Source organism: Gavialis gangeticus, unplaced genomic scaffold, assembly GCF_001723915.1.
Source record: "Gavialis gangeticus isolate Ggan-Ray unplaced genomic scaffold, GavGan_comp1, whole genome shotgun sequence".
Classification (NCBI taxonomy): Eukaryota; Metazoa; Chordata; order Crocodylia; family Gavialidae; genus Gavialis; species Gavialis gangeticus.
The window spans coordinates 2,381,461-2,405,610 of record NW_017729000.1 but is presented as its reverse complement, the minus strand read 5'-3'; the positions used below and the strand labels follow the sequence as shown (position 1 = coordinate 2,405,610).

General features: G+C 49.2%; 2 protein-coding genes across 2 annotated transcripts in view; both read left to right on the top strand.

The window, feature by feature from the left end:
• LOC109289845 (cytoplasmic FMR1-interacting protein 2) overlaps positions 1-18,707 on the top strand; it is a 65,646-nt gene extending 46,939 nt beyond the window's left edge. The window contains exons 24-31 of the mRNA XM_019506080.1: positions 1,767-1,910; positions 3,428-3,518; positions 4,695-4,825; positions 8,092-8,164; positions 8,660-8,754; positions 13,202-13,440; positions 13,947-14,094; positions 14,906-18,707. Coding sequence (XP_019361625.1) covers positions 1,767-1,910; positions 3,428-3,518; positions 4,695-4,825; positions 8,092-8,164; positions 8,660-8,754; positions 13,202-13,440; positions 13,947-14,094; positions 14,906-15,073 — 1,089 coding nt within the window. The 3' untranslated portion in view covers positions 15,074-18,707. The remainder of the gene's footprint in view (positions 1-1,766; positions 1,911-3,427; positions 3,519-4,694; positions 4,826-8,091; positions 8,165-8,659; positions 8,755-13,201; positions 13,441-13,946; positions 14,095-14,905) is intronic.
• Positions 18,708-24,011: 5,304 nt separating this feature from the next.
• The window catches only part of NIPAL4 (NIPA like domain containing 4), a 9,118-nt gene continuing 8,979 nt past the window's right edge, over positions 24,012-24,150 (top strand). The window contains exon 1 of the mRNA XM_019505957.1: positions 24,012-24,124. Coding sequence (XP_019361502.1) covers positions 24,012-24,124 — 113 coding nt within the window. The remainder of the gene's footprint in view (positions 24,125-24,150) is intronic.

Below are 24,150 nucleotides of genomic sequence, written 5' to 3'. Positions count from 1 at the left end.
CGTGGCATGAGCGAGTCACAGGCTGGGTAAGGTGCAATTTGTCATTGAGATGCAATGCATTGCATTTTAACCAGAGATCTTTCGGCACATGCAAGGTTGAGGTGGTGGTTGCATCTCCCTTGGGGGGGTTGGGGGGGTGTAACATGCCAGGTGATTTTTTCAGGGATGCATTTGGGGATGCTTGCTAATTCATGCAGCAATTACTCTAATTAAGAGGAAGAAAGGGGCACCGATAGCTACTGAGCACGAGAGAGGAGGGCACAGCTTCTGAATCGGATCTTTCTGGACCTCAAATGCTGGAGGCTGCAAAGGAGAGAGGAACAGGAGAAAAATCCAGTTCATGCTCCCTTTCAGCCTCTGTGTGACAGGAGACAGGGCGAGATGGACCTACCCTCTGACCCAGTACATGCAATCCTTGTGTTCTTACGAGCTGGGGGAGGAGATGGGGCACGCGGCTATTTCCTTTGGGGGGCTGGAGCCCTGATTGAACACTTCCATTTCAGAGCAAGACCCAAGCGCATGCTGCATTTAGCTGTCTTGGTTAAAACTGACTTGCCATCCTTGAATCAATTCCCCCCTCCTCTCCTTTCTGCTTGGTTCCTCCATGAACATTGCAGGAATAAAATGCTGCAGCGACCTATATGTTGCCCTGAGACCAAGTAAAAAGTCCTATGGAGTCAGGATCCAGGATGGACCTTGCAGTCCAATTATGAGCTGGTGACCCACCCAGAGGGCCAAAATCAGACCGTCGCGTCCCTGCACAAACATGCACGGACACGTAAGAAAGGCATTATGGAGACCCACATTGGGCCCATCAGGATCTCTTCCATGTCTCTTCCTACTGCTGTCAGCTTGTTGGCTGAGCAGCTGCTGCAGATCCAGCTGTGCTGAGCAACAGCTGTTTCAAGCAGGTGTCCAGAAGAGACTTCTCTCCCCCTGTTCGCTTAACACCATCCACTGTGTTATCTCTCCTCCTCCCCCCCCAGCCCCTGTTCTTACAATGCGTTTCATCCAACTTGTCATGTCCTATCCCATGCCCACAGTGGGCAACAACTCTCTTTGCTGCTTGTCTGTACAGCGCAAATCGGGGCTTGATACTTAAATGACATCCCTGGGTGCTACCCTGATAGGCAGGATCGATAAGAATAACTGGCTGGAACCAAGTGCGCGTGGGAGCCCTGTCTGTAGGCTGAAATGGAGCAAGAGAGATAACACCAGCCATGGGGCCCCGAGGGGAAGGAGTGCTTCAGAGAAAGGCAGAGCAAAACAGGCTCCATGAGACAGGTGGTGAACACTCCCGCTTGAGGGAAGCTGTAGCAAAGGTAGTAAATATTTGCACGGTGGCAGTGCCAAGAGCTCTGCCCTTTTTATTCCAATAGGCAAGTGCAATTTAAAGGGCCCAAACCAACAGAAGCAACAGTTGTTGCTTATATGATGCCCAAGTGACAGCAGCGTTGGCACACGCGTATATGCCCCCCTCCTGGGTCTTCCAGAGAAGACACCAGACTGGCTCGTCTTGGACAGGTATCGGGGAGTGTTAGCAAGCAAAAAGGAGGCTGATAAAGAACAAAGTGTCCAAGCTCCAATCTAAACTGAGACCTCAACATTCATTGCCTGTCCCACGAAAGAGAAGCAAAGCGAAGCGTGTTCTCCTCATCTTCCTTTAAAGCATATAAGCACCAGTGGGGCACAAGATGCGGCTTTGGAAAGGATGGGGAGTAGTGTCCCTTAACCTGGTAACTGTCTTTGTGCCTCTCCCCTTCTAGCCTCTCAACATTGCCTACAGCCACATCTACAGCTCCTACCGCAACTTTGTGGGGCCGCCTCACTTCAAGACGATCTGCCGGCTCCTGGGTTATCAAGGGATCGCCGTCGTCATGGAGGAGTTGCTGAAGATTGTCAAGAGCCTGGTAATGATGACCCTGGACCAAGGGGCAGGAGGACCTCAGCCCTTAGGGGTGGCTTGGGATGGGGTGTCAGCCTTGAATTTGGGTGTTTTGCTTGGCTGGTCAAATGCAGGCGCCTAAATTTACCAAGATTTAGACACCCATTGGTGGAGCCTGGCTATCACAGGTGCTGAGGAATCCTATTCACTTCACAAGGAGGTTTTAGGGATCTTGGGCTTGGCCCTTGGCTGGCATGGCCCAGACAGTGCCACTTGCAGGGGATGGGACTGTACCAGGTGAGTGCCAAGCCCCGCTTCCTCACCTGCGAATGGTACTGCAGCACATGTCCATCCCCCAGGTGTCCAGCCTCAGTGAGGGTGCGCAGGAGCTAGTATAAGTCAACCCCATATTTCTGATCCAAAAAGTTAGGTCGACTTATGTACCAGATCTACAAAATTCCTAATTTTTGGATCAGAAAAATGGGATTGACATATATACCATGTCAGCCTATACACCATGAAATATGGTAGGCCAGATTTTTCAGAGGAAATATTCTCTCTGCTGCTTCAGCTGTCACTGAGACAGAGGAGAAATAGGAGCACTCAGCATAATATGTGTTTCAATCACGTTGTTCAACCACAAAAATAGACCCCTTTTTTTTGTTGGCGAGATTCTTTTGATGTGCCAGCAGTATTTCTTACAATTGTTTTAGTGTATTTTTGCCGTAATGTCATGGCATCATCTTGAGGTTTTCAAACAGGGAAGCACTAAACTGAGGGCATCAGGGTTGCCTGGAACAAGACATGAAGGAGTCTTCAGTGCCATTTTGAAGAAAGACTTTTAAAGCATCTGGAAATCCTGCTTGTGCAAACAGACACACAGTTGCAGTGCATGAAAGGGTAAAACACGTGGTGTGTACATATGCCCTTAGTGGAGAAAGCTCTAGCTGGTGTCTTCCGTTATGAGTAATCGGAGCAGAGATGAGGCTTGGGTCTGGGTAAACTGAGTCCTACTTTCAAACAGTCCCAAAAGCTAGGACCAAGCTTCGAAGTAGAATCTATATAAAACCATGAGTTCATTTCAGGATAAAGTCATAAAAGGCTCCAGGTTTGTTTGGTAAACTTGGGCTGAACTTTTTTTTTTTTCTTTTTTAAGTAATGAAGCCCACAACAGATGTTTGTGTGAGAGGAAGTTCCATAAATAAGGTTTCCTCTCATTCCATAATGAGGGTTTCCTGCCTTGTTTCCTGCGATTCCACAAAGTGTCTGTTTTCAAGTGCTTATTCAAGGTGTTCGCAAATAAATGACTCTAGCCATAAGTACAAGAGAGCACTTCCAGACTGGCTGGCACAGAATATATTGCAAACATTAAGTAAAACTATACATGCATTGGCATTAGCAGATTCAACAGGAAGTAACTTAATAGTCACTCATGCAGATTCAACACATTCACATCTCTTGCTATATCCACTTTTCAAATGAATGCATCATCTATAGAGACCCAACATCTCAAGGTAGTATCTCTCCTGTTTTCTCTGACAGTTACAAGGTACCATCCTGCAGTACGTGAAAACGTTGATAGAAGTGATGCCCAAGATATGCCGCTTGCCAAGACATGAATATGGATCTCCAGGTTAGTGGCAGGACTAACCAGGTGTGTGGCTGTCCAGGCTTTAATATGAAGAACAATAAATACTTGTATTATATTATAAAAGATCATGGATTTGATTCTTATGAAATCAAATGTGTAGCATTGTGAAGCTTATGCTGTAACATTTTTTTTTAAAGCCTGTCTGGTGCAACCTTGGCAGCCTTCTTGTAAATACTGGGAACGAGAACAAAATTGGCCTGCTGTGTAAAGTGTCTTACAACCTTAATTCAAGAGCTGTGACTGTAACTATAATGCCTCTTATTTAACTGGGCATCTAAGAGCCAGCATCAGAAAGTCCACTTCTGATCACAGAGCATGTGCAGAAAGAACCTGCAGTGAGAAAGTGTTATTGAAAGTATCTGCCTGGGAACACAAGTTGCTGATATGGAACTCATTATATGATAGACAGATAGATAGATAGATATTCACTATACTATTGAGAGAGAGAGATATCCATAGATATTCGCTGTATATATGTATATATGTAGATAGATAGATTGATAGATATTCACTATATATATGTATATATGTAATTAGATTGATAGGTTGATAGATAGGTATTTGCTATATATATGTATACATGCAGATAGACAGATATTCACTATATATATGTATATATGTAGCTAGATAAATTGATAGATAGATAGATAGGTATTCGCTATATATATGTATATATGTAGATAGAGATGTGTGTATATAGTACATTTTTATATATATAGATGTATGTATATGTGTGTGTATATATATATGTATGTATGTATATGTGTATACACACACACACACACGTTTTGCTTTGAAGATCTTTTTAACTTTATTTCTGTGGAGTTGTTACAGATATATAAAAGCAGCACTTATTCCAAGATTAAATGTAAAAAGTCCCTTTTCCTACCCCCTGTTTCCAGGCCTGTATAACTCCTTTGACTTGAGGCGAGTAAGTGCTTATTTACAGAGATGTACATGAGAGGAGAATAAGGCTCCCTGGGTGGAGACTTCTCTAAAATCCTGCTGGTAGAAGATGGTTTTTATTTTTTAATACTCGGCAGTCTGGGATCACAGGGAGCCACCAAGAAAACAGTTCGACCCTGAGCAGGCTGTTGGCTAGTCTGGATGTGCTGTTTGTTCTTCCTTTCCTCACTGAGTCTCCTTGTGTCTCCTTAGGTATCTTGGAGTTCTTCCATCACCAGCTGAAGGACATCATTGAGTACGCAGAGCTGAAGACCGATGTCTTCCAAAGCCTTAGGGAAGTGGGCAACGCTATTCTGTTCTGTCTTCTCATTGAGCAGGCCCTGGTAAGGCCAACTCTCCTGTTGTAAAGGTTACACTCTACCATTGCTACTGTACTAACTGTCTAATGGGGCTCTTTCATTGGGAGCCAACTAAAACAAATAGGGAACAGGAAACAACCTGGGTTGGTGACAGTAAGAACCAATGCAGCTGGCAAGGAGCCTAACATTGAACCTGAATTTTGGAGGACCTAGCCTCAAACGTAGGATCCACAGTAATCCCAGTGATGTTTAGACTCCTGGTCAGATCCAGCATCAGAAAGGGCCAGTTCCTGGGTCTGATTCTGGACTGGAGGATCTTCAGGAGATCTTTGTTATATGTGTGTGCAGCGCCCAAAACACTGGAGTCCTGATCCCTGAGTGGACCTGTGGCCCGACCACCCCACATATATTAAATCAGTATTAATGAAGCAGCTGGAGAGGGAGGGACTCACCCTAAAACAGCTGGTCTTGAGAGATTTCTTGGGCCCTGTCTTCGCTACAGAATTAACTTGAATGTTGCCTCTAAGTCAAAACCCATCCATGCACACTCCCCCTTATCTCCTATGAGGTGGTACTTTTAAACACGAGTTGGCTGGTCCATCAGAAGTGATGGCTTGAATTAGCCCAACATCCACCACCTGCAAATATGACCACGCCATGCAGCTCAAGTATTCCCTGGTCAGGAATTTTTCAACAAAGACCTTTCCATAGGGAAATGCCAGTTCATCGCAATAGGTCTGCAGGAGCTTATCAGTTTGGATAAGACTTTCAGTGAAAAGATTTACAAGATGCAGTAACTGGGAAAAGCCACCTCTATACCTGGGATTAGGGCCTGGTTCTAAGTCCACTGAAGTCAACTGAACTCCTACTAAGTTCAGTGTCTTTAACCCGACCCTGCTGACTACCTCTTCATGAGCATCAGGAATTCACACACACATTGTAAGTTGGTCTACAAGAATGTCCTTGTTTTATACAATGACAGAGCCACTGATTTATTAAGCTGGGCCTAATCACATGTTTAAGACATATGCTAGCAAAAGACAGCTGCCTTCCAGGCTCATTCATGACCAATCCCAAGGTATAGTGCTTTTCATGACATGCTGTTGTGGATGACAATATTTTATGATAACTTAGGCCATCTCTACAGCCTAAAAGAAACCCAGTCTTTTAGAGTTATAAATGTAAGGAGGTTCAGTCAGATTAGATCTGATTAGATGAACATCCCAGAATGCATTCTAATATTCTCCTAATGAAGGTCTAACACCATGGGAATAACTGATCTCATGGTTGTTCTGTGACAGCTGTTGGACTATTAGATTGCATTCTGCTGTTGGCTGGTAGAGAGTGCTCCAATTTCATGTTGGAAATACATTTCATTCCCTTTTTCTTTATTTTGTTACTTATGAGTGACTTTCTCAAAGGAATTCCTGCTGTAGGGGGTGACTAAGGGGCAATGTGTTACTTGTGACAAATGCTTGCTCAGGTAATGGGGAAATACAAGCTGCAGCTGGTGGAAACAGTTTCCCTTGCAGATGGATGTAGCCATGATAGAATCTCTTTTCTCCTAGAAAGATGGTTCTGCCACCATGGGAGTGTCTACACATGCATTTACTACGCAGTAAATTTACTGCACAGTATGTTACTACACAGTAAACAGATTTAGACTGGCATTTACACTTGCAGGCATTAAAGCTCAGTAACACTGTATTTGGACTGACTTGGGAGTAAAGTTAGTCCCAAGTCAGTCCACACGCACAATGTTACATTGCAGTTAAGCATCTACATGTGCAATACTGAGCAGTAACTAATCAGGCGTAAATTTGTTGGCATATGTCACCATAGTTACTACGCAATACAGACCTGCACATGTAGACATATGCTCATACTGCGCAGTAATTTTTGGTTACTGCACAGTAACGTAGGTTTATGTATAAATGTGCACGTGTAGACATGCCCCATGATATAACCAAGACAGCAAGCAGGCACCAAACTCCTTTCCCACCCACCTCTCACCATCCACGTGAGAAGCCACAGGGTCAGTACGTGACTCAGGACTCTGTTCCTTCCCCTCCACCACCAGCGCTGACTGTGCGCCAAGCTGTGTTCTCACAAACACCCCAGAGCTTTTCTGTACAAGTGCCCGTAGCTTCATTCCCACCCCCTGAATAGCCCACGCCACCAATGAAGACTAAGCTGTTCTCGGGATGGTGGGTTGCCCACTCATGCATCCCAATCAGAAAGATCCTCCTATACCATAAAGTAGCCCTGTTTGAGTCCCTCCATCCAGACCCGACCATTTCCACAGCTCAGCCCTGGGCCCTCCCCAGCACATCCGAGTCCTCAGGACAAGCCCAGACCTGAAAGCAAGTCCTGCCCAGAAGTCTGCAGAAACAAGCTCATGCTTCATGGTGTAGTGCCTCTGTTTGCAGCTCCAAATCACCTGGGTGTTCCCTGCTGCTGTATCCCATTGCAAGCTCATACACGATTTGCCATCAGCCATCCCTGTGAAGTCTCCTTCAGCTTCCCTGCTCCCAGCTTCTCCCTCTTGTGCCTCTGTGTCTGGGTTTGGTTCTCCCCAAGCTTCTGGCATGTGTTTTTTCATGTGGCAGTTCATGTCGTTATTCTGCTCTGGCCTTCTTTGTATTACTGCCCTGTGCTCCCCAGTTCACACAACATCTAGAGTCCGGTCTAGCTGGGGATGGTGCTGCTTGGAGCAGGGGCTTGGACTAGATGTGACCTCCTGAGGTCCCTGCCAGCCCTCATTTTCTATGATGCTATGGTCTGCAAGTATTGACTGCAATCCCTTATTGAAAACAACCTAATTTCAGACACATCTCTTATTGTAACAGCCCCAGGGATTGGTATATTTGTCAAGCCTTAGAGCCATTTAGTCGAGGAGCTCTTCCCTCTTTCCATCAAAAGTCTCTCTGGAGAAGTAAATGACAGGAAGCCATCACATTAGAATAAAATAATTCTTCATTCTTCTTTATCGGCTTCGGGTCTCGGTATTAGCAGAGGGGCAAGAAGACCACATCAAAGCTCTGGATTTGTATGGACAGGACGTTCTTTAACAGAGCTATCCAAAGCCATCTGGTTCAGGTTTAAAGGGCTTAGGGGAGGTATTTTTTTTTCCAGTTTCAGTTCACATGGGTTTAAATGACCGAACTGCAGTGGATCAGAACAAGCACCTGACAGGTGAATGTGGCCATGTGCTCTCACCAAGCCAGACGGTCAGTCCCGAATGGACATTTTTTTTTTAACCTATTTTATCTTTCTTCCTCCTGCCTCAGTCCCAGGAAGAAGTTTGTGATTTGCTGCATGCTGCTCCCTTCCAAAATATTTTGCCCAGGGTCTACATCAAAGGTAAGGAGACCATAGAGAAACAGTGGGCAGAGCTCACTGCTTAATCCCCTCCCCAGAAGGAGTGTATCTCCCATATTCTGGCTACAGATGGTTTCTTCCCATGTTTTTTTTCCCCTTCTGATGGAAATGTGGATCTGATGGAAATTCAGGCAGCAAATTAATGTTAACTAGGTTGCTTTATAGTCAGGGTTTTAAAGCCAGGTAACAAACATGCCTGCAGTCCTGGAGGATGATGGCATAAAAGCGGCCATGGCTCAATAATAGCTGCAGCTTTTGCAAAAGGCCCTTTCTCTGCAGAGCCGATGAGACTAGGAGCATCGGGACCATGACTGTACGGCTCTCACCCCGCTTGCATCCGGGGTCCTCTTCTCTGCCGTGACCCCCCCGGCCATTCCCAAGTCAGACTGAGGGAGGGGGTAGCTCGAAGCCAACCCTGCGGCAATGCCGGTTTTGCACTTCCTGGTCTCATCTCGTTGTTTGCTGCTCGCTTGACAGAAGGAGAACGCTTGGAGGTACGCATGAAGCGTCTCGAAGCCAAGTACGCCCCACTTCACCTGGTTCCCTTAATAGAGAGGCTGGGAACTCCTCAGGTAAGGCGCCCCTGGGAACCCGGGGGAGTTGGCTACTAAAAACTCACAGCAGGCCCCCAGCGGACCTGACAGGCCTCCAGAAAATGCTCCCCATCTTACTAGGGTATTTTTATTCAGGACTGTCATGTGAAGAACTTTCTTACAAGCAGGGTAATAAAACACTGGAACAGGATGCCCAGAGAGGTGGTGGCATCGCCATCCTTGGAGGTATTTAAGACCCAACTGGACAAAGCCTTGGCTGGGATGATGGAGTTGGGGCTGCTCCTGCTTGGAGCAGGGGGTTGGACTGGATGCGACCTTTTGAGGTCCCTTCAACCCTCCTTGTCTGTGAATCTCTGCATCTGCTGATCAGACAGAGCCATTTGAACCCATGCACGTAAGGGGCTGATGAGGGATTTAAAAGCTAGTCTGGAGATGGATTTTCCTTATTGAGCTGACATGGGAACAGGGAGGGAGCAGCTCATATGGACGACCGTGAACGTTGCTGCCTACGATCCTGCACATCTTAGCCGTGGGAAATTTCTTTGGGATGTGGTGGAAACACTGGGAGAGCTTGCTACTGACGTAGGTTCCCTGGGTTTCAGGCAGATGATGTCTATGTTACGCTGAAGGTGCTGGGCTCCTTTGAAGTCAGCAGCCAAAATTCAGCAGCGTCTGGATTTCACCCAGTACCTGTGGGAAGAAACGCTGTCTTCAAGTGGCTGATGGCACGAGATATATCAGAATTAGCATCCTCACGCAGGTTCATTCTGTACCTGGAGTGAACATTCATTAATATAAAGATGACAAATCTTTTCCCTAATTTTTATAATGCAACAAGGGCATTTTTTTAACTTTGTTTCACTGGGTTTACCGTGAAACAGCAAAACTCAAGAGTTTAGCAAAGGGCTCTGTTCTTATTTGGAGGTATTGTATCATCTCTCATTAGCTCCCTTTGAGAGGGACATTGCTGAGGAAAAACAAATCACCCCTGTGTTTTTGCGTGTTTGTCAGTGTATCTATCCATCCTTTCCTCCTTGCAAAATCACCCTTAAAAAGTATTGTTTAAAGTCTGCTTTATAACTACTGTGAGGATGATGGTGATTGAAAAATAAGGTATTTTATTTCCCCCCTAAAAAACTCCACTTCCTGTCCCATGTTCTTCATGTTTCTGGGCACACACATTTGGAGAATGCAGATATTCAGATGCAAACAAAAATCGCTGTTTATAAACCCATTCTGAGCCATTCCTGGAAATCTGGTCTTGGACAGAAGTGAAATTCCTTGTGACTAAAAAGCACAAGCACCCAAAAGCAGGTATCAAGAACCTTAGGAGCATGTTTTGGCCGGGCAGATTCGGAAGCCATTAATGAAAACTGGGCCTTATACATTTTGCATAATAAACCATGTGCTCTAAAGACTTGATCCAATGCTTATTGCAGTCAATGGGACGATTCGCCCTGATTTCAGTGGGTGTTGGATCAGACTCTGCTAGGTTTATGCATTAAAAAGAGGTGAAGCATGTGTCCGTCTAAACGAACTGGTGCATACTGCCAGGCTGTACATCGTTATCTATGTTTTTAATTAATATGTAGCTACTTGATGTGCAATTCAGGAAGAAGGGGGTGGATCAGAACGGTTTCTCAGTGACCTCCCCAGCAAGGATGAGGAAACTAAGGTTTAGTTCAGGGTGCTCAGGTGTGCTGTACATTAGTCTCATTCCCTCATCAGAGTCAGTGGGAGCTTTTTCAGGGCCTTCATGATGGGACACCTGGGTCTGGGCAGGTATTGCTGTAAGGCTACTGCCCTGCACATGCCTTGAGCATAGCAGGCAACCCCATGGAAATAATAGTCTTCTAGCAAGGCCACCTCCGGAGGAACTTTCTGACTGTGAGGGTGTTTAAGCATGGAAACAGGCGGCCTAGAGAAGTTGTAGACTCTCCATCCCTAGGTATTTCCAAGAGGAATCTCCATCCCTGGGTATTTTCAAGAGACAGACCCTTGGCTGGGATGGGATGGTTGAGTCAGGGACGATCCTGCCTTGAGCTGGGGGCTGGGCTAGGTGATCCCATCCAGCCCAACTTTCCTGTGATCCTCTGACTCTATCCCTATGATTAAAATGATGGGACTCTCTTATTCCTGAAACCAGTATGTGTCATACCAGGTTAGCAGAGCAAGCAGTATTAATCAATACAGAAGAAATTCCTCTTAAGCTGCTGAGAAGACACTGAAGTAGGGATGTTTTCTGTGCCCACAAACAAACTGAATGGGCCCATATGGGTTGACCCATTCAGTATTTTGCCTTGATTTTTAAGCACAGCTGTTAGGTCACAAGCAGGTCATAGAGGGGAGCTGACTACATCTCTGGGGGATAATAGCAGGAAGTCTCCCCGCTTCCTCCCCGGGGGTCTTTAAGACCTCAGTCATCTGAGCACTGGCCAAGTGACATGGTCATGTCAACTGTAAACTCATTCCTAAATTGAACAGACCCAGAGACTCCAGAGCTGCAAAACCTGTCCTCTGGAGCACAGCTTGGCTTTCCCTGCCTACCTCATTAATTGCTCTGGCGCTTTGCCACGGGGCGGATGTCCTTGTTGGTGCGGTGCAGGTCGCAAGGGTAGATCAACCCATTTCAATATTTGCTAACCAAGCAGCACTCTTTGGCTGCTGCCTCCACAAGCCGACAGGAACAGGACTGCCTTTTTAAATGTTGGGGAGCTTGCAAATCCCGGGATCCTCTCCCTCTCCCGCTAGTGGAGACCGGTGGTTTGTAACTAGATCGTCTACCTTCAGATTCGTCTCTGCAAATCGCTAAAATACCACAGATCTGGGCAGTCAGTTGAACAAAAGCAGCCCTGTCACCAGATCCCTACAAGTAGATGCTGATTAAGACACCCACCCTTTATTAGGTCATTCGAGCGCACATACTCATTGCCGCCGTCTCCCCACGTCACACACCTGCCCATTGCATCAGGCATTGCTCTTCCCAGGACGCCCGCATTGATTGCAGTCGAGCAGAAACCTCGTTATAGAAGCAACGGGGGTCATTGAAACATAGCGATCATTTCAAGCCTGCCCTCTGGGAAATGCTCGAGCTGAGGAATGCCCCCTTTGCTCTGCATGTTGAACAGAGGATGTGCTATGAGGCTGTGTCGACATCCTTGCTGGGCACTTGGTAGTCACAAAGCTTGGCTTTTTTGTGCCTTATTTGGCTGGGCAAAATGTGGCTACGAGGTGGGTGGGGGAAGAGGGGTGAAGAGGGAGTTGTCGTGAGGCCACGTCCTGCTTTCAGTTATGCCGATGTAAATCCAAACTGGCTGCACCGTGACCTTGTTGGTGCCCGTGGAGTCGTTCCCGATGTGCAAGTGTGCATCTGAGCGTGGACGTTGCAAAAATGCATCCCCCGCTCCCGAATGAAACGCCAGAGCCTGGTTCCCTTGAGTTTCACATCAGACGCAAATGGCTCCAGTGTTAAGTTTCTGGTGGCCTCAGAGCTTGATCAAAACTGCTTTACCCCAGCTAGAGAGAAGCCCAGGCCCCTACAACACCCCAGCTTTGCAAAGAGATCGTAACGAGGCTGTGAAAACCCAAGTTTCCCCAATCGCCTGCCTGTTTTCAAAGACTGCAAAATATCCCGTAAGCCAGATTGTCAAGGCTGAGCCTGCCCGATTGTCTGTGTACGTTTGTGCGTGTCTGTTATGCAAGTACCGGTGTCTGGCGCGAGGATGCAAGCTAGGCCCCGTGCATTACAGTGATGCTTTAGCGTTCGTGCTCTGTGACGAGCGGGGACCCAGGCTGAACCTTAGCACCCAAAGTGCCAGGCATACAAGCTTTCCCTGAGAGCCAGCTGCTCTGAGCAAACCTGGGTCTGCAAAACCATGTGTACAGGGAGCATCCCCGTCACAGCAATCCCCTGGTCCCACCAGCAACACTGCAAAGCTGGCTGGCACCCACGCCGGGCTTTCATGGGTACCCCGTGGGCCAGCAGTCCTGAGTCCTGCTGCAGGCAGCAACCAGAGTCAGCGCCCCTAGTAAGGAAAGCGGCTGCGGTCTCTTGTCCAAGGTGTTACCTTAGTTTCCAGTCTGTTTAAGGCACATCTGTACTGTGCCACCGTAATCACTCATGGAGGAGATGGGGCAGCTGAGAGCAGCCAGGAGCGTGCTGAGAAGTGGCTATGGCCCGTTTTTCCCAGCCAGGCTCCTCCATAGCCCACCACCGCACAGAGCCGCTCTTAGGGGGCACAAAACATTGCTGGCCCATTGTGTCAACCCATCCTCCATCTCCTAGGTGGGAGGCACGCTCTCGGGGAGCGCGTATCAGGGAACAGCTTGCAGAAGTAGGGTCCGGTCTGGCCTGGGATGTGCTAGCAAACGGGGCAGGGCCGAGAGAGACAGGATGGTGGTGGGGGTGAGAGCCACGCCTGCCTCACGACCCCCCTCTTGTGTCTGCGGTTTTCCCCCTTCACAGCAAATAGCCATTGCTCGGGAGGGCGACTTGCTGACCAAGGAGCGGCTGTGCTGCGGGCTGTCCATGTTCGAGGTGATCCTGACGCGCATCCGGAGCTACCTGCAGGACCCGATCTGGCGCGGGCCCCCGCCGACCAACGGGGTGATGCACGTGGATGAGTGCGTGGAGTTTCACCGCCTCTGGAGCGCCATGCAGTTCGTCTACTGCATCCCCGTGGGCACCAACGAGTTCACGGCAGAGTGAGTGCGCCCGGCCTGGCTGGGTCTGGGAGGGATGCTCAGCCACAGGGCTCGCGGCAATGTGTCGGGACCCGCAGGGGGCTGATGGGACGTGTAGCCGGTCACAGCAAAGGGTGGGTCCCGGACAGGCCCGTCTGTTCCAGAGATCAGCCTCATTTGTATCACGGTAGGGTCTGAGCGCTGCGTACAAACACAGCCCGGCCTTGCCGCCAAGAGCTTTCAGTCCAAACGGGCTGATATGAGGGGAGATGGGAATGGAGAAGAAGTGATGTGCCCAAGGTCAACGCAGGAGGGCATTGGCAGAGACATGCCAGCACCTCTCCTCTCCTTGATCCCAACCCACCCGGCCTCATCTGAGCACTGAGACGACAGGACTCCCGCGCTCCGGCTGCTCCATCCTTTTTCTGCTCCCATGCATGGCCCTCCGTAGCCGCGTGAAAAAGAGCCAAGAGGCCAGGGCGGGGGGCTGGTATCTTCCCCGACGTCTCCTGTTCTGTCTCTCTCAGGCAGTGCTTTGGAGACGGTCTGAATTGGGCGGGCTGCTCCATCATCGTGCTCCTCGGACAGCAGCGACGCTTCGACCTCTTCGACTTCTGCTACCACCTGCTGAAAGTGCAGAGGCAGGACGGCAAGGACGAAATCATAAAGAACGTGGTAAGTCCGGGGACAACAGCAGACACCCCCCTGCTCCTGCTTTTGCATCTCAGCAAGAGTTTGCCCTCGTGCCCTTGGGGATGACCAAGCCCACGAGTCCAACTGGACACGTTAATGCAGCGCGTTGGGTTACCCCAGCTATCAAAATATTTAGACCAGCGATTCTCGACCAGGGGTATATTTGGGTACTGCCAGGTCCCTTGAAGGATGCTCCGTATGAAGGAGATAAGCAGATAAGGTCAAGCTCCAGGTGTGAGGACACAAGCAGGTAAGGGCGGGCTCAGTTTCTCCCTGCCTGGCTCCCTGCCTGCACTGCAAGGAGGCGAGCACCGCAATGCATGAAGCAGTTTTCAAAATAGGGCATTCCTCCATTCACAAACGTCATCGGGTCTGACAAGGCTGAGGACCGCCGACGTTGACTGTGCTCGATCCACCCACTGAGATCCCTGCCTGTCCTCTCGCAAGAGGGGCCCGGGGTTTGGGGAGACCAGGGAGTGAACATCTCGTACAGCTAGACCCGTCAGCTCGGGCTCGGAGAGCTTTTCCAGGAGCCGTGCTGTCACTGCATGGGCTGATCATCCAAATAGAGGAGGGAAATTAGGTCAGGTTTGGGGTCCGTTAACTATCACAAGCCACCCCGATCAGTGCCCCATCATGAGTCATTAGCAGGCATAATGAGGTACGTCACCAGCTCTGAGAAGTAGAAATGCAAGAGGAGTTTTCAGCAGGAGGTTGGCAGTGCTGATGCTTTCTAGCTGATGGTGGGGGATAGCACCAGCCCCTTACCTGCTATTTCCTTCCCCCCCTACAGCCCCTAAAGAAGATGGCTGACCGCATCAGGAAGTACCAGATCCTGAACAATGAGATTTTTGCCATCCTGAACAAGTACATGAAGTCAGTGGAAACAGACAGCTCCACCGTCGAGCACGTGCGTTGCTTCCAGCCCCCCATCCACCAGTCCCTGGCCACCACCTGCTAAGCGGCAAGTGCGAGCACGGACACGAAACCCTTTGGGTTGGGAGGTGACAAGAAGCTGGACTTAGCGGAGTGGATTTGGCAACGCAACTAGACTGGACGTACCCAAGACACACAAGGACGCATCATCCTGCCTGGCCCTGTCTGAGTGCATGTTCTTCTGTGACATCCCTGTGATTGGTTTTACTTGTAGCTTAAAAGAGGGGATGCGGGGGAGGGAGGTTTAGGGCAAAATGTGCTTTTTTTTCCATGAAGTGTCAGTGTTTTCCAGAACACAAAACCTCGGGGGCCGTAGGAAAGTCCCGGGCACGGGGTGGCAGTCGGAGGAGCCGCGTGTTCTCAGCACGCTGGAAGTCCTCCCCCAAAGTGGACAGCGAGGGGCCACACAGAGCTCCCGTCATCTTGCGAGAGGGGGGCCACATGTCAGGACAATTTGGAGAGAGGCGTAAAAGGCAGCATAGCAAGTTGTCTGGCCAAAGAAAGGTTGATGTTGAGCTGGATTGCAAGCTCCCTGTCCACCTAGGGCTGGAGATATACCCCCACTCGTTGTGATACAGCCCAGGCCCTCCTAGATTCGGTCTCTTTGTTAAGGGGATTTTATGACAGGTGTGTTCCAAAATAGCAAAGATAGGAAGGCTGAATGGTGCTTTTCAGTGTTAGCTGGAAGACAAAATCATGACGTGGTGCTTTTCTATTGTGTTTCATCCTCCTACAGCTAATTGCAAAGAGTGAGCCATGATTGCTCTTAATGAGTCAGTGCTATGCCGTGCTGATCTGGGTATGCTACTGCATACTGAAAAATCAGTGATCCCAAGAGCAACCACAGCTGTCTCCAGAATGTCCCAAAGCTTCAGGTTTTTTTAGCCCAGTCTCCAAAATCCTCATTCTGGAATGAGCTGAAATCTGCAGCTCACGTACGTTCCTGAGTGCCGTTTCTCTGTTCGCGGTGAGCTCGCCGTGGCACATCTGCCGACAGACGGGCCCACGGGGGATGGAGAATGGCAGCAGAGTTCATGCAGACCCTTGCGCACAGGGGAGAGATGGTCTTTTAGCAAGAGAAGCAGCAAACAAAGGTAGTGCTCAGAGGCTTTGGCTTGGGAAATACAGATTCTGTTTCCTTCCCTCTCCCTGGTGTCCAAGATTTTCCAAAGTAGAAAAGTTAGTAGCAGCTTCAAGGAGAATTTCACCCTTTTCCACCCTACCCTGTGTCAGCATGACCGCAGCGATGTGCAGGGTGAGCCAAGAGCTCGCCTCTACTTGCGTCTTCCTGCAACGCCCCCCTTGTACGTCGCTGAAGCGTCCCCAGCATTACATAGAGATTCAGAGGTGATGGGAGACCGTGCACGTGTAGGGTTGCCAATTCTGAATCTATCCCGGGGGGTTTCATCACATGACGTAATGACATTAATGACTGAGCTATTTGCGTAGATCGGTTATGGATCACGGTGCGTGGGAGGAGAATGCACATGGCTATTACATTTAAAAAACCCACTGTATACATCAGATTCAACATTTAATATTTATTTTAATGAATGCCTTCTCTTCCTTCTGGACAAATGTCATGTCATAAGTATGCTGTCATTTATTTCCTGGGTGACTCTCAGCAGTCTCCTGGGGATTTATATCTAATTCCTGGAGACTCCAGGGAAAGCCTGGAGGGTTGGCAACCCATTCCACATGCCTCTCTGTTAAACCACCTCAGTCTCATGCCCCAGCCCTGAGAAAGGTTTCATTTTTTCTTGCCAGTAGTCAGGTCAAGTAAGACCCATGCTGGGAGGTAACAGAGATGTGTTAATAGACCTGCATCGCAACCTGACCCATGCTTTCAGACAGCACAATCCAGTGCTGTCACAGGGAGTTAGGGAGCTAGAGACAGGGAGAATACATAACCATAGAAAGAGGTTAGCAGAACGTGGAATCGGGCACGTTTGTGCTATGAAATAACGGGGCTACGATCCTACTGAGATCCTAAATTGGGTTTTTGGTGACCTCAATAGTTGGAGGTTTGTGATTCTGCTGAATGACAAGCACTGGCCCAATTTTGGCAGTCAGATCAGTCTCTGGGCACAACGCAAGGAAATACCCAACTGTGTTTGTCATGTCACAAAGTGTTGGGGCTGTGCTGGAAAATACCAGGAGTAAGAAAGTCATGCTTAAGAATGAGATATACCCCATGACCCTGTGTCAGCCACCTAGACACTACTGGATGTACTGCACTAGTAGGTAAATGCCAGTTCAAAAGTTTAGGCTTTTGAAGGAGTCATGATACATTCACATATGCATACATGTTGCCTTGAAGTGTAATATTCTTTGATGTAATCTGGGGGCGTGAAGTCCTGTGAGGTCTATCAGCACAACTGGATGAACTGAAATGCAATGCCTAAAACAGAGATTTGCTGATATGGGGTGGTGAGCGTGACGGTAGAAAGCACCCTCCAGGCTTGTACAAGGGTCAACATTTTTTAGCAGGAAACCCAAATCATGTGTGCCAAGTGAGGAGTGGGGTTGTTGGGATGGTTGTGCGCATTTGCTGCGGGGGATATGCAGATGTGTTGGTCAAATGGTTCAGGAAGTTGGTTTCCGAGATCAGTGACGCTACCTTGTTCATACAACTTGACTTTCACCCCAAGGACAGTAGTACAGCTCGGCTTCGGTGCTCAAGCCCCCCTTGACTGAACATGAAGGAGGACACAGACCACTCGGTGAAGTGGTCAGCCTCTTCCCTTTTGGCTTATTTATTTGAATCTAATCATTTTCAGTGGAAAAAAGGTGCATGCTGGTAGCCGTCATAGTAGCTCATCATGGGAACAGGTTGTGACGGGACGTGGGAAATTCTCCGTTGGGAGTCCTTCAATGAAGGCCAGAGGTCTTCTTGAGGGAAATCATGTAGTTCAAGCACAAGCTGTTGTTGAACCTGGTGCAGGACTCCTGGGGTGAAATGTTCAGGTCCGGGTCACGTAGGAGGTCAGACAAAATGATTGTTACAGCCCTTTCTGGCCTTAAAATGTGTGACTCTTAGTATTTGCAATGCACAGACCTGTCCCGTGGTCTTCAGCAGCCCCATAGAAAGGGGAATCGAACCAATTCAGATCCTGCATGCAGTGGTGTGTTTTTTCCCCTGACAACACATGCTAGGAGCATTGAACAACACACTAGTCCTTATTTCCCCCTGTATGAATCCAGTTCAATGGGCTTAGGTGTGCTGGCAACCCGGAGCAGAACTTTGTTTTTAAAAAATTTAAAAGAAAATGTTGAGAAAAAAATAATTATCTTGTCAAATGTATCATATTTGTATGAAGAGCTGCTTGGGGGTTTTTGTACAATGAATTTACATTTATTTATGGTGAGGTATATTTATGCTCGTGGTCAAACCTGGTGTTAAATTTTGTAATCATATTTGCTATGCAGCTTAAGATGATCTTTTGGTTTTGTATTTTTTTTTTTGGTGATTGTTCCGACTTTGGGTTAACAGAAGCTTCCATCTCCGTTCAGGCGCTTCTGTAATGATCAAGCATCTGGTACGTGGTGATATGTCCTGTAATACAGCAACCACCAGTGTGCACAAGCAAATGTGGGATGAATTCTGTGATGATGAAAAATAAAAAGCTGGGCTCACTGAGGAAGTGGGCAGATCTTTCCTCGTGTCATAATGGAAACGCTTGTTTTGAAATGAAATGAATGAAAACGATTGTAATGAAAACGTCCTAATACCAACGCTTCTGGGGCGCTGTCTTTCTCAGCCAAGGCAAGGGCCAGTGAGGAAGCAGCAATGGGAAAGTTGGACAGCAGCTTCAGACTTCTTTCTTTCTTTCTTTCTATATAAGAACCAACACATTTTTACCAAAAAGGGACACAAAACTGTCTCAGATCTCCACCAAAAAGTCAACAACTTTCAAATATGGGGATGAGGGGAGGGATACGCTATTAATGGTGTGCAGAGGAGACGTAGGAGGAATCTGTCAGACCAAGAAAAGCAGCTCCATCACTTTTCCCAGCTCTCTTGAAGCCACCGGGCGCATGACGCCTCTTGCAGGCTCCGTGTTTAATGCGCGTCCTTGCCCATGGGTTGCTCAATTGCACACTCATTTCAAAACTCCCAAGGGCAGCAGCAGGATGTCAGGGTGTTGCTCCTGACTCAGCCGCTGGCCCTGCAGCAGCCTTTCAGGCCTGAGGTTAAATTGAAAAGTTTGCCAATTTTTAGCTACCTCTTGAGAGCTGGATGTGACGAAAACCCCGCAGTTCCCACCAGTTTTGTGCGAAGTGGCTGCTCTGAGAACTGGGACCTAGGTCTCCTCGGTTTGGGCAGCCAGAAAAAGGAGGGACTCGGTCAGGAACCGTTGTCACCAACGTGGGACCTAGTCTTTCTGCAGCTCAGCTTTCTTCTCTGGGGAGAATAACACTCATTATTCTCAGCGGCGGAGCTAAAACCACTATGCAAGTGCCAAGTCCCTTTCCCAATGGCCAGCGGTAAGCGTTATTCGGCTTAAATCTTCTCCCACACGTGCTTGGAAGTGCCACACGCTGCAGAAAACCTTGCTGCCGAACCAGGCCGACGGAGGCCAGCGGAGCGGCTCCAGCTTTCGGGGGCAGAAAAGGGATCGACCAACCAAGTGACCCCTGTAAGCGTATCTCGGTGCTGCTGCCCACTGTCCTGGCAACACCGCGCGGTTGCTCTGATACCTGGACCGACTGTCCCTGCGCAAACGTCATGAACTTGCCTTGAAAATCAGGAGATAGTTTAAAATAAAAAACCTGGCCTCATTGTACAGGGCAGTGCTGGAGCGGTGCTGACCTGAAGGAGAGTCAAAGTCTCTTGCAAGACTCTTTGCCAAGACTGCGACCATTAAATCGTCCCAAGCCATAGCTAGTTGGGACCTGCTGGATTAAGGCCTGTTTGCTCCCTGAAGTCCAGTTTTACCAGCTACTTAGTACCTTTCCTTTCAGGGGTATGTGAAGTCATCTGAAAATCAGAAAGGTCCCGTAACCCCCCTCAACCATCAGCTCCATCCCCATAGCAAAGGCTTTCTTCCATCTGTGAAGCAACCAGCTCTGTTTCTGCTTTCACCAAGCACCATACAAATATCCCATGTCCTGACAAAGGTTTCCAGAGGCACTTAAGCCTAGGAGACACCTGGCCATAAGGGGCTGTCCCACAGTACCTTTATTACTGCTTCTGGATAACGAGAACTCAAATTCTTCCTCTGTGTTTCTGGGCCAGGAGAGCTGAGCGGAGGGGAACAGGCTGAAAATCAGGTTTTCTCATGTTGCTGGGAACATTATTCACACGCAAAATTGTCATAATCTATCCACTGGATTCCTGAGCCTGGTTTGCAAACTGGTCTTTCGGGTGGAGCTGCATTGCTAAGAGATGAGTCCCTGGAGAAATCTCCTGGGCTTCAGAGCAGGGCTGGGGGAGGAGGCTGGGGTGTTTTGGGGATTTTTAAGGACTCAGATGACATGAGCTTTACCAAGTGAGATCATCACTTGGGGGGGGGTCCAGTTGGCTACAGGGATTTCCACTGAAAAGGGGGGAAGAGTCATTCAGAGCAATAGAAGAAGTCACCCCATGGCCTGCGCTTGAGCTTCGCTGTCCAGACTTGCTGAGTGACTAAGTGCCACGGCAGGGGCTTGGCTCTTTAGTCCCTATCGGCCCCTGCCACCCAGCCACAATAGCTGAATGCTGCTCTGCAGCTCCAGCAGCTTTTATACCTGCTTTGATCTGGTGTATGTGACTACAATCTCTAATAAGAGAGATCGGATTTACCCAAAGACCCTTGTCTGCCTCTGATGACACCAGGCACAAGCAGGGGAGACCCCAGCCCCCTGACAGCCCATGTATATGCATGCACACAGACACACGCACACACACACACATGCACACATGCCTACCGCACGTATATCTGGGTGCCAGTGAGAGGGAAAACACCAGGGCATCCTCCCTCCAGGCCTCTTACCCTCTGCTGCTGGCAGCCCCAGGTCTCTCCTACTTTTTAAGCACATATATACTTCATTTAGCCTGGAAATAGGCCCCTTTTCCAGGGAAAGTGCCATTACGATTCACTTTATTTTCCCATTAAAAATTCACATTCTGGAGCAATTTTGCCTCGGAAACATCCGGGCATTCTTGTTTCCTGTGTGATTTCGATATTTAAAAAGACACCTATTGCTGTTCGCACCGTACTTTGAGCAGCTGTCTTCAGCGGTTCTTTTAGCTAATCATATTATTAGACCCAAATTAAGCTGGGGTGAGATGGCACAAAAGGAAAGGCACGTTTGCCAGGCAAAAGTTGCACAAAAGCTGGGATTTCACACAGGTGGGAGGACACAACCGGGCAACCTTCACGTGGCCACGTCTGTGATTATTGAGTCTGTTCTGCTGTTTCCTTCAGGTTCCTTCTGTTTTATAGTTTCATAGTTGGTTGGGTCGGAAGGGACCTGAGCAGATCGTCTAGTCCGACCCCCTGCCATGGCAGGAACGAGCACTGGGGTCAAACGACCCCAGCAAGGTTTTCTCTTAAGGAGCTCTCTGGCCATCGACAGGCAGGACTGTGACTACTGAGCAGGTGAACAGGCTGCTCCAGGGGGACTTGAGTGTGTAGTTAATTTGGGCACTGGTTAAACAGGAGCTTTCTGGGTCTCCCTTGGGTTCAGTAGGCAATGGAGCCTACCGAGCCCAACATTGCAGAGGCCAGGCTCACGCTGCATTGGGAGTGGTCCTTCTCCCACGTTAGGGTGGGACGTTCATTCATCCAGCCACGCTTACATCAGGATCCAACAGGACCCAAGCCACGGGGGCCCTCGCTAGGCAAAGTTAGCGTGAGGTCATCCCAAACCTGGGGGACCTCGACTTCTGCTCAAGGGCCCGCCAAGGCCAAGAGCAGCTCAGCTGGGCACTTCTTTGCAACCAGCTAAGGAAATGCTCGGTCAACGAGAGAGGAGGCTGCTCCGTGCCTTTCAACAGCGGCCAGGAGCTTGCAGGTTGGGTGCGGAGAGAGCAGGAGGAAGTTTTGCCAGGTTGTTTGGGTTCATTATCACTTGTGGGATAAAGGTAAGGAGCATTTCATTCACCAGATGCAGCCTGTCTAAGCCGGTGACCTGCTGCCTGCAGCTGTGATGGGCAGCTCTGATTAAAGTACACCCGAGTACAAAAAACCTGGAGCTTCCCATTTGGAGGGGAAGAGCCCCAGGCCGCTGCGACCGAACGAATCCGGATGAGGCACTTCTGTTGGTTTTACATATTTATCTGTGCTGTCTTCCGAAGACAGCCGGCTCCTGGGCCCTGCTTTAGGAAAGGTTTGAATGACTGTAGTGGGTTTGTGTGCACACAGCTCCGCGCTTCTCCCATTCAGCTTCCCTTTGGCATCCTGATGCGAGAGAGATAGCAGGCAGGCCTGGGAAAGCAAAGGGCTCCCTGGTTTATTGGCAACATCAGTGATGTTACTTTATTAGAGACCTCTGTGCAAGTTGTGACCGATCAACACGATTTCTGCAATCTGCCTCGAGAAAGCATTGCTCCAGTTGCATGCAACGCTGACTCCAAACCAACTCGAGCAAGATACGGCCAGATCCGCCTCCACCCGAAACGAGCTGCAACAGTCGGACGGATGCTAACAGGGGCAGAGGTGCGCCCATCGGATGCCTTTATTGCTCCCCGCCCTTCCCGCCCCTAGCTCTGAATGCCATTTCACAATGCACCCGACATCTTCTAAACAGGCAACAGAGTTTCACCCCGTTGTGGTTTACGGGTCTGTCCTTATCAGACCCGTGAAGAAACTAATACACACAAGCCCCTCACCCCAGTTTTGGCTCCATGACCCATTCTGGAGTCAGATGAAGAAGTCGTCTACGCTAGAGACGGTTACTGCTCCAGCTCCGCCAGCATCTCTGTCCTGGCACACCTCCTCACGAAGACGCTATTTATACTAGTAACGGTGCATGGGTCGGTAGTTTTTACCACATCCGAGTGGGAAAGCACCTCTTTTGGCAAAAGCATTTTTTTTTGCAAGAGAATTGCTGCACCTACTCTCCAGCTTTGTGGTGACGCCAATGTTGTAAAAACCTGGCACCCCTTATCAACGCAACTAGGCCAGCAAAAATGTCACGCGCGGATCTAGCCTCAGTATCTCACCGTCACTTGTGTAAAGCAAGCGTGGATCCACCCCTCCTCTTGCCACACTGTGCTAATTTCTTCCAATATCCTCTCCCCATATTAGTTCCCAACTTTGTGGTTGAATCTCACTGGTAACCAGTGCTGAGAAAACTCTGGGATGCTATATATTGATATAGAGAGAGATGTATATGTATCAATATGTAGAGAGATCTATATGGATAGATAGATAGATCTGATTTAGTTACTCTATAAATTGCAAATCTACTTCAGACCACCATAGCTACCTCTCCGGCACTGGTCTAAAGCCCACAGATGTCAACAGAGAAACTTTCCCAACCCATGAATCCTCTTCTCCACGCACGCAAGCGACCCGCAGATCTCCTCCGGCTCTCGCAGGTGCACTGGCTGCATGGAGGCCGTCGCAGGGCGCTGAAGGGGACTCGTGTCATCCTGTGGACCCCTTGCAAAGGATGAGCCACGATGACTCCCCCGGGCTTTTCTGCTTTTGCGCCGCACTCATCACGGTGGCATCCCAACACCGCTGGGTATTCGCTGGGCGTGACGCCCTAGATTAGGCAGTCTTGTTTCTGCTCCCTGGCTGAGTAATGGACCCGGGCTGGGAGCAGGATGAGTGCCTGGGGCCCTGTAGTAGGGCTGGCTGCATTCCTGCAGGAGCACAGCTTCCTAGACCCCAATGCTGGAGGCTGCAGGGGGGAGAGGAGCGGGGGGGGGCAGGAGACTGGGCGAGGTGCAAAATAGATGTAAATAGTCGGGGAAAAGTTTGCCAACAACTGCCCCGAGGGCTTGAAGCGCTCAGCGGAGGCGCGGAATTATGAATGAAGCGGAGGGAGGGGGCGGGGCCGCGCGGCAGCTGGGTCCTAGCGCCGCCGGAGCACAGCTGCCGCGGGATGGAGCCGGCCGGGCTGGAGCGCAGCTGCGCAGACGGTGCGTGCGGTCGGGGGGGGGGGGGG